This window comes from Sinohyriopsis cumingii, chromosome 9 (genome assembly GCF_028554795.1).
Source record: "Sinohyriopsis cumingii isolate HCF-2022 chromosome 9, ASM2855479v2, whole genome shotgun sequence".
NCBI lineage: Eukaryota > Metazoa > Mollusca > Bivalvia > Unionida > Unionidae > Sinohyriopsis > Sinohyriopsis cumingii.
Genome location: NC_142969.1, coordinates 77225527 through 77236531, shown reverse-complemented (window position 1 = coordinate 77236531; position 11005 = coordinate 77225527). Strand labels below are relative to the sequence as shown.

Genomic DNA, 11005 nt, shown 5'->3' with positions numbered 1-11005 from the left:
AACCCACCCTGAACTACCCAAAGCCATCTACTCCCACCTCCCCCTAATGGATTACCCAAAGCTGTCTACATGTCCCCAACCCACCCTGAACTACCCAAAGCCATCTACTCCCACCTCCCCCTCATGGATTACCCAAAGCTGTCTATGGACCTTTCTCAAAGGTCTAACCAAAGCGGTCTACATATGCCCACTCCCCCGCTTCATGGACAACCTAAATGTTATGCCAAGTTTTCAGAGACTAAGTAAAAAGGAGCCAGTAACCAAGACTTAAATGCTACATTCAAGACACAAGCAATATAAAAAAGTATATTTATTATGAAAACGGTACAAATAATTTCTGTGAAAATTTAGATAAAATATACCATGACTAATAAGTGATATAAAAGTCAAATGAAAACATTGTTCCACCAAATGCCAAAATAGACATAATCAATGTAACAGTCATGTATGTGTAAGCACAATGTGAACTGCCACAATCAACTCTTTAAAAAGATTCATTTATTTTGGTCAAAACTAAAATGGTTGATAAATCCACAAAGCCTGTAAGATAAATTCAGCTACGTTCTATACGTGTACAAATATATTAATAATATTAAACATTAGTAATAAGGAATGATTTATTTTCAAATATAAACTTCTATGTTACAAATAGAAATAAAAACTGAATATAATGCAAGGCCCTCCTAGATGACTTGGGAGACGACAAAACATGCACATTTTCATGGGACCATATTGTGATTACTTCTAACAACCATGACAACAAATAGTTAATTTTAGGTACAATTTAATGAACATCAGATTTTAATTTGGAGGACGAAGAAAAGCCAACAGATCAGTATTATTAACAGGTTGAGGAACAACAAAAGAACACAAGACACCCCAGGAGAGCCGTTGATATGTTCAACATTCTATTTACAGGAGATATGTATATTTGATTCACAACCTTGTTAATGAGGACATGGAATGTAATTAACCATCTACAATAATACGGATACTAACAATATATTACATTAGTAAAAATTCTTTTAAAAGTTTTATCCCAAGAAAACCTACAAAGCAATAATGTAAACAGATTTTATGCAGCTTATACTAAATTTAAAGGTTACAAAGTGACTATACTCAAAAATGGCGACAATGTAAACTTGTGAATATCTGAAGCATTGACATGTTTTGTGGGTTTAGTGTTGTTTTTTCACTACATGATAGCTATACATGGTATCCAGTATATCTGGTGGGGCAAAAGCACAGAAATACTCAAAGAAGAACCACCAACACACAGGGAGCTACTGGCAAGCTTTCTCACATACCCATATTGGCTGAAATAGAAGCTCAAACCTATGCACACAGTGGTAAGATGTTGGTGATCTGTCAAGGCAAGTACCTTAGAAAACTTGCCCACATGGGACCCCCACTCACATATAGTGTCCTGATCAAAGCAATTCCATGAAAACTGGCATACCATCAATCCCCCCCAAGTGGTGAAAAAATCCTTCTTTAGTTTGTTAAGCTCTTAGGATATAAAACATTAATAACTACTGGGCAAGTTACACTGAACCAAATATGTTTAAGATAATACATGAAGAAAGGATATTCTTTCTTATAAAAGGATTTACACTATACTATTTTAATTGAATGTACATAAATTGATATGAACAGTATAAAATCAACAATTATGGAATGACATCTGCAACCCTTCATACAATATCAGCAAAATAAACTTAAACCAAGATGCACAGAATTCTTTGACATTTTAATTAAGGGACTTGTTAAATGATATGTATTGAAAAACAGTATCACAACCCAACTTCCTCTGATATGCTGAATAAAGGACATTCATTGAAGATATGAAAAACATAGCAATATCACAACCCCACTTCCTCTGATATGCTGAATAAAGGACATTCATTGAAGATATGAAAAACATAGCAATATCACAACCCCACTTCCTCTGATATGCTGAATAAAGGACATTCATTAAAGATACATAATGCATAACAGTATCACAACCTGACATTCTTTGAGAGAGAGAAAAAATATCCAATATGCCAACATTTGATAGGTGTAAAATACAGTGTGACCCCACCATAGAGATTATAACATGAATTGGGACACAACATAGTCATGGCTTGGCTAGCCAAATTTCATATATGTGCATTTTTCTGTACACGAAAAAATATTTTCTAAAAAACAGTTATTTCTTCTTAAAGCTATGAAAAATAACGTGTAAAAGGTTTATTGAGGGATCATGCAGGCCTTCTGTAGTAATCTGTGTCAGACCAGAAAAACTGTCTGTATTGACTGTTGACCCTTTTTAAAATTTCTGACGCATGCTTGGAAAGCATCATCACTCACTACCAGAAATGGACAATAATAAAAACAAGCAAAAAAGCAGATCTACTTGTTGGTCTACTCAATAGTCATGCTACCATGACCAACCTTTTAAGGCTGGGAGGAACAGTAACTGCTACAATCTAACAAAATGAAGGACAAATCGTCTTTTTTTAAAAATGTATCCAGATAAAATAGTTTTCTGCAAATTCAAAGAAAACAATTAGCTTTGAAGCATTGATCATTATGAATATGTACTAAGCAAATGAAAAAAAAATCAGTCTAAATCATGCTATACATCTGATGTTGCCGCCACAATAAGAAAAAGGTATTTGTCTGGTTCTCCAAAGCTGTCTTTTAGCAGTGACTTAAATAACATATGCACCCTTCAGCAAAGAAAGCCAACTACATTCTTCAATAAAAGCAAAGAACCTTTCTTCAAGGAAGTCAGTACAAAACTTAAATAAAAGCAATGAAATCTGACGGATTGTTTCATTTTCCAACATGCCACAAAAGTTTCCTTTTTGCCTGAAAAAATGTTATGCTTATGAATACTACCAATGGCGGCTTTAGAGCACCGATTAAACTTTACTGACCTTAGTACATACTGCAAAGTAAATGTGCTTCATCATTTGTTATGTGACTGTGCTATCTTTATCCACTGAATTCAGACACACAATGATCTATGACAAAATTATTGAATATTTTAAATCTCTGTATGCACATATTTTCGATGGAATTAATTGCATTGTGGATTCACTGAAAGTGACAAGATCTGTGGTTGAGTACAATGTTAATACTCTATTCATGCTATACATTAGACATGTATACATAAACACTATACACATACATGTACCAATGCATGGTTTTCTAAATAAAGTAAAATATTATATATGCAATCTCTGTTTTCACTACAGGTGTATTTCTCATTTAATATGCATCAATTTAAGATGGTAACTGTGCCAGTGATGAACGTATTTTTACGCACGCATTCATTCCCCCTCCCCCCTTTTGAGTACATGCACCATTTTCTTCATCTAACTGTCCCAGCTGCTTATAACACAGATTGTTCTATGGCTCCCAACTACTATATTATAGTGGGGTCACACTGTATTTAAAATTTTGCAACCTAGTTGCAAACCTCACATCCAAAACTTAACATCCTATGTTTCTATTTATTGTCTGTAATTTTCTTGCAAATTTGATCCCCAGCTATTTACCAAAACAAATACTGCAAGGTTTGTAACAGTCATTAGGAGGACATTTTCTTTAATTCTTAAATGATGATATGAGAATGCTAAGTACTTCTGTGCATTTCATACAATTACTCATTACTTACATTGCCAAGACAACGTACAATAATTATGCATTATATACAGAAACTGTAGTATTAAATTCATCTATATACAATGCTGATTACAAGAAAATATACATACTTTACACGTCCGTTCATATATACCAATATGGCAGAACATTCAGAATTACTAGTTTCTCTAATTAATTGCATTCCATTTGTGAGATAAACAGCAATTGAAACACAGCAATGAATTTCCATTATGCATTCAAGTCCATGTATTGCAAAGCAATGAATCTCCGACTATCTCCACTGCATGAAAAAACTTTTGCATAATTCACAATGTTTCAGAGTATCTGGTACTTTACAAATTCAGCTACAGTCTTTGAATTCCCTGTTGTGCCAGGGTCTGGAGATTCTACATAAACCATTCTTGTCTCTTTGGAATGTCAGGCACGCCAGTCTGACAGAAAACTACAGCTGTGTCTGGATTATCGGCATTCTCCATGCCCTTGGCCTCGCGTGTCTCATAGTCACCCTTTTGGCGGAAGTAGATGAAGAATATGACTGCCAGGATGACGATGATAAGAAAAGCAAAAGCCACTGACACTGAAAAATGGGAAGAATATATCGTCATTTTAATGCCTTTGAAATGTTGTTAAGAAGCAGAAGCTCACAAAATATCACCACTTTTTGGACAAAACTGTAAGGTTGATTTTGGTGATCAAATTTTGGTATATCAATATGTTTGTCAAAGTATGCAGCAATAAGAGGACCGGTATCAACTGGTATACTGAAAATATGCATCACCTTCTTGAATCTAGCAAACACAAGGCTAGGCCCTGCTTGCCAAACCCAGATCAAGGCATTACTGTAAAGTGTGTTACCTGATCCCAATGTCAAAAGGTTCAGCAAGTAAATTACAGAATGGTCTTAGTTTCATAATGATTCATCCAAAGCTGAAGAAAATCAATGAAATCAAGAAATATTAAAAAAGGAAAAATCACTAAACAAAATGTTGACACAGTTTTCTCTATCACCTTGGCCCCATGGGTAAAGGGGCAAGTGCATGTGTCTAATAATGAATTAGACAAGCTTCGTAACGAGTCATCCCAATCAAAATCCATCACGGGATTTGGGTAATATAAGCCAATATCTTGAACATAAAAATTCTTTTGATGACTGTGACCTTAACTACAAGGCTGTAGAATAATGTGAGCATGTATCATAGAAACAAACTGTGGTAGCTTCGTCAATAAAATATAAGAATCTATTAGGGGTTAAGTAAAAATGACAAAGAACTTGCAACACTAATGCACATTTTCTTGGACTGTGATCCTCACCTGGAGGTAAAAGAAGCAAGTGAGCATCTTGCAGTATGAACTATCTTAGCTTATAAAAAGAAGGAGTTTATTAAATATAAGTATATAAAAAAACTTTATAAAAAAAATCACAAATAAAATCAGGAGAATGCCACAGGCAATGGAAAAAGGACTGTTAGGCTTTACTAACTTTTATCAGGGCTCAATAAAAAGACAAGATAGTCAAATTAAGCAATTTTATAATTAATTTCATTAAACTTCATTAACTGCTAATTGATTTTCTAAACAGAAATGAGGTTTAATTATATACTTATCTTTCTGTAAATGCCAAAATGAAAACGTTTCTGAAGACAGAGGGCTGTTTCGTAAACTACCACCATATACCACTCAAAATTCTGATATCAATGGATCACCAAGCAAACTCCTTGCTGATATCAATGGACCACCAAGCAAAATCCTTGCTGATATCAATGGACCACCAAGCAAAACCATTGCTGATATCAATGGACCACCACGCAAAAAAACTGTTGATATCAATGGACCATTAGGCAAAACCATTGCTGGCAAATGTTTGAAGATTTACAGGCACACTGGCAGATTAACAGACTTTCATGCCTAATGTTCATTAAATATCCGACTGCCACTATATCTCTATATATATATATATATATATATATATATATATATATATAAAACCAACAAATTCCAATCATCAAAACTTCAACACTTTTCAACCATTTCTCATGAAATTGTCAGTATGAGCAAAATTACTAATTCACACCGGGTAGGTGTCAATATATATTATTTAGATTTTTCATGAATATACAATGTTAATGAATTGGACCTGGTTATTGACTGCTCTGGTGATAGATCAATTACATGGTGCACTTACTCTATATTAAATATGGGTGCTGGAAGTAATCGAGACTTGTAAACCTTTTACATTACAAGATCAACTCAAATATGAATAGGGACAGGTAGTCTTTGGAAACATGCCTTCAGTATTTAGTGGCATTTAGTTCTGGATTAGCCATGAGAAGTTTGGCCAGCATAAAATGTGTTCAAGTCCTTAAGTCATTATTCATTAGCACCACCCCACCTGCTCGGAGTGGTGGTGGGTGTGCAACAAGGTAACTGATGCTCTACAGTCCAAAAAGAATTTCCAGGAATTCAAGAAAAGACTATCACTTGTTTTAACTGTCGAGTGCTGAAACACTCTGATATTCTTGAGAAATAAGAATTGCATACTGGCTGCTTTGACTTTGGATTCATGGTCTGGTGATGGATACTGTTATCTAGGCAATGTTGTTTACAAGACATTTAGATTCATGATCTGGTAATGGATACTGCTATCTCAACAATATTGTTCACTAGACATTTAGATTCATGGTCTGTAGCAATTATGAAATCCATTCGAACTGGTATCATAAAAGTAACTTAATTCACAATATTAATGAATCAAGACAATTTTTTCGTAGTGTAATACTGATGAATGCCTTAAGCAGTAAATTTCATCAAATGGAGTAATACTGATTACTAAAACTGACTGCTAAAGTAAAGGTCAGTAATTACTGCTTTACTCTTTATTATGAGCATCACTAGCTAGTCAAAACTGAATATTCTTACATCCAATGATCAGCCTCTCTTGTTCCTCGTTCTTGACGGAAGGTGGAGGAAGGGTGATGTTGACGTAAGATGGTCCATATGGCCGCATTTCAATAGGATCTGGCGCTTGAGTGACCTCCTCAAATCCACACATGTCCTCAACAATTTTGCCTGTCAACAATAAGTTAATCATATAGCAGTTATGTGCACATAGAACAAAATACAAAACAAATTATTATAAACATACACCTGGCAATAACTGAACTTTCTAAAAAAGTCAGAAGAAAATGTGATCTCTTTGAATATTCATTCAAAAGCACAATTTCTGATATTATTTATTGTACACTAAGAGATCTGTCTTTAGCTGTCTATGTACTACCGTATTTTCTTGTGAACAAACCAATACCCATCAGCATGGACTTACCAGTGTAACAGATCTATCAGAACTATATCAAAGGTCCACATCTACCATTAGGTGTACTATTTCAGCAAAGACCCTGACCCACAATTACATTTACTCTGTCTTCATAGATTCAGATCAGCCAATGTAACATCATATCTAATTGTTTTCTGCCATCAAAGACCCAGATCTGCCACTGTAAAATTAGTGTTACGTCTACACTGTCAGCACCGACCAGATCTAAATTTAGGTGTAGTTTATCTTCATAGATACAGATCCACAATTAGGTGTACTCTGTTATCATATACTTTATCAAAGACCCAGATCCACTATTAATGTGTACTCTCAATATAAAAGTAGATATACCATTGTAACAGCAAATCTAAGTGTACTCTTGTCAGCACAGAGCTAAGTTACCACTGCAGCAGCAGATCTACCAATGTAACAACAGATCTAAGTATATTGGGTCATCAATGACCTAGATCTACCAATGTAACAACAGATCTAAGTATATTGGGTCATCAATAACCTAGATCTACCAATGTAACAACAGATCTAAGTATACTGGGTCATCAATGACCCAGATCTACCAATGTAACAACAGATCTAAGTATATTGGGTCATCAATGACCCAGATCTACCAATGTAACAACATATCTAAGTATATTGGGTGATCAGTGACCCAGATCTATCAATGTAACAACAGATCTAAGTATACTGGGTTATCAGTGACCCAGATCTACCAATGTAACAACATATCTAAGTATACTGGGTGATCAGTGACCCAGATCTACCAATGTAACAACATATCTAAGTATATTGGTCATCAATGACCCAGATCTACCAATGTAACAGCAGATCTAAGTATATTGGTCATCAATGACCCAGATCTACCAATGTAACAGCAGATCTAAGTACAGTGGGTCATCAATGACCTAGATCTACCAATGTAACAACAGATCTAAGTATACTGGGTCATCAATGACCTAGATCTACCAATGTAACAACAGATCTAAGTATATTGGTCATCAATGACCCAGATCTACCAATGTAACAACATATCTAAGTATATTGGGTCATCAATGACCTAGATCTACCAATGTAATAACAGATCTAAGTATATTGGTCATCAATGACCTAGATCTACCAATGTAACAACAGATCTAAGTATACTGGGTCATCAATGACCTAGATCTACCAATGTAACAGCAGATCTAAGTAAACTGGGTCAATGTGGAAGTGTTTTGCTTTTCAACAAGCTACTACACACCATTTTAATGTTTTGCTTTTGAACAATATCACACGTTTTTTATGTGGAGATTTTCTGCTTTTTTAACAATCTATATCACACCTTTTAATGTGTAAGTGTTCTGCTTTTGAACAAGCGATCACACACCTTTTAATGTGTGGTTTGCTTTTGAACAAGCTATCACACACCTTTTAATGTGGGAGTGTTTTGCTTCTGAACAAGCTATCACACAAAAAAGCTCTCACACACCTTTTAATGTGGAAAGTAAAGAACCAGAATTAGTCAAACTTACTGAATTTGTCTTAGTCAAATAACTGTAACATTTGCCCTGTGCTTGACACTGTTGTTAAGACTTTATTAACACACTGTCACAAAACTACTAAAGGGCAGCTGTCAGAAGACAGAATGCTGTATGGCCCAAAAACTGGAAGGTTTACATTATCATCACATTTAAATTACAAGTAAACACTGTCCTGACATTATGTGCTTTAACTATCGATTTACAATGGCATTCATTTTGTGAAAACTGGTAGGTATTAGCAATGACACTTGTTTTTAATGGAAGCTAGAAATATATTTCTTGGGAAAGTAAATTACATACATACATAAACATTCACAGGTGTCTTCAGTTTTGTGTGACAATGAATTAATAAAGCTACACAGACTTGAAAAAAACATCAACCTGGTTCAAGCATAATACCATCTGCCCATATGAAAAAATGGCAATGTTGGCAATCTTTGGTTCATGGCTTATCAATGGTTGAACTTGTTAAGATCCATGATCATTCAGTTAAAAAAAAAAAATCCTCCACATTAAAATAGTGCCTAAATTAACCAGAGATGTCACTCATGCAAATACCATTAAAAAGTCACAGGCTAAACATGAAACTGGCATGTCTCAATTTTTAGCATGCAAACCATGTATTTGGGCAAGGAGTCATGTATTAAAAGGGTTATTAACCTGGCGGCTTCACTCCAAGTATAATATTTTCATTCTTGCACATTTTAGTATGAAGTATGCATTTGGTACCTGTGTACAATAAGGAGTCACCATATGCAACATGTTCTGGATTGACAACAACTAGGCAAAAGTAATTCATAACTGGCACATGCCAGATGGTAAATAATATCCTTAAGGCGTAAATATGGATCTATTTGACCCAGGGACATGTAAGTAGTAAAGTTCAACTCAGCACAGATAATGCTTGCGCGATCACGACGCTGGGACAAGTAGTTCTGATGAGGCCAACTACCATTAGGTGTATTCTGTCATCATAGACCTAGAAGAGCTACAAGTGTAATTACAGGTCTAGGTGTACTCTATCATAAATGGAGATCTACAACTGAAACTGCAGATCCATGCGCACTCTATCAGCACAGACCCAGATCTACCATTACATGTATGGTCAGCATAAACCCAGCTTCACCATTGGATGTATGGTCAGCATAAACCCAGATCAACCACAGTAACAGTAGTTTACTCTATCAGCACAGACCCAGATCTACCATTACATGTTTGGTCAGCATCAACCCAGATCAACCACAATAACAGTAGTTTACTCTATCAGCAAAGACCCAGATCTATCATTACATGTTTGGTCAGCATAGACCCAGATCAACCACACTAACAACAGTTTACTCTATCAGGACAGACCCAGATCTATCATTACATGTATGGTCAGCATAAACCCAGATCAAGTATAGTAACAGCAGTTCACTATCAGCACAGACCCAGATCTACCATTACATGTATGGACAGCATACACCCAGATCAACTACAGTAACAGCTGTTTACTTTATCAGAGCAGACCCATATCTACCATTACACGTATGGTCAGCATAAACCCAGATCAACTACAGTAACAGCTGTTTACTCTATCAGCACAGACCCATATCTACCATTACATGTATGGTCAGCATAAACCCAAATCAACGACAGTAACAGCAGTTTACTTTATCAGAGCAGACCCATATCTACCATTACATGTATGGTCAGCATAAACCCAGATCAACTACAGTAACAGCTGTTTACTTTATCAGCACAGACCCATATCTACCATTACATGTATGGTCAGCATAAACCCAAATCAACGACAGTAACAGCAGTTTACTTTATCAGCAAAGACCCAGATCTACCATTACCATTACATGTATGGTCAGCATAAACCCAGATCAACTAAAGTAACAGCTGTTTACTTTATCAGCAAAGACCCAGATCTACCATTACCATTACATGTATGGTCAGCATAAACCCAGATCAACTACAGTAACAGCTGTTTACTCTATCAGCACAGACCCATATCTACCATTACATGTATGGTCAGCATAAACCCAAATCAACTACAGTAACAGCTGTTTACTTTATCAGCACAGACCCATATCTACCATTACATGTATGGTCAGCATAAACCCAGATCAACTAAAGTAACAACACTTTACTTTATCAGCAAAGACCCAAATCTACCATTACCATTACAAGTATGGTCAGCATAAACCCAGATCAACAACAGTAACAGCAGTTTACTCTATCAGCACAGACCAAGATCTACCAGTACATGTATGGTCAGCATAAACCCAGATCAAATACAGTAATAGCAGTTTACTCTATCAGCACAGATCAAGATCTACCATCTGTCCTCAGATGTAGATCCACCAAAAGCTCCAGGTGTACTGTCAGTTTAGATGCAGATCTACTACTGTAATATAGACCCCGATCAACCAGCAGACCTAGGTATGCTCTGTTAGCATAGACACATCTCAGCTAGTATATAATGAACATGAATACTACATATCAGATAGCAGATCAA

General features: G+C 35.6%; 1 protein-coding gene across 1 annotated transcript in view; it reads right to left on the bottom strand.

The window, feature by feature from the left end:
• Nucleotides 1–295: 295 nt before the first annotated feature.
• LOC149792060 (neurexin-4-like) overlaps nt 296–11005 on the bottom strand; it is a 30165-nt gene continuing 19455 nt past the window's right edge. The window contains exons 10-11 of the mRNA XM_089970558.1: nt 6571–6720; nt 296–4231 (exon numbers count right to left, since the gene is read on the bottom strand). Of these exons, the coding sequence (XP_089826684.1) occupies nt 4041–4231; nt 6571–6720 (341 nt within the window). The 3' untranslated portion in view covers nt 296–4040. The remainder of the gene's footprint in view (nt 4232–6570; nt 6721–11005) is intronic.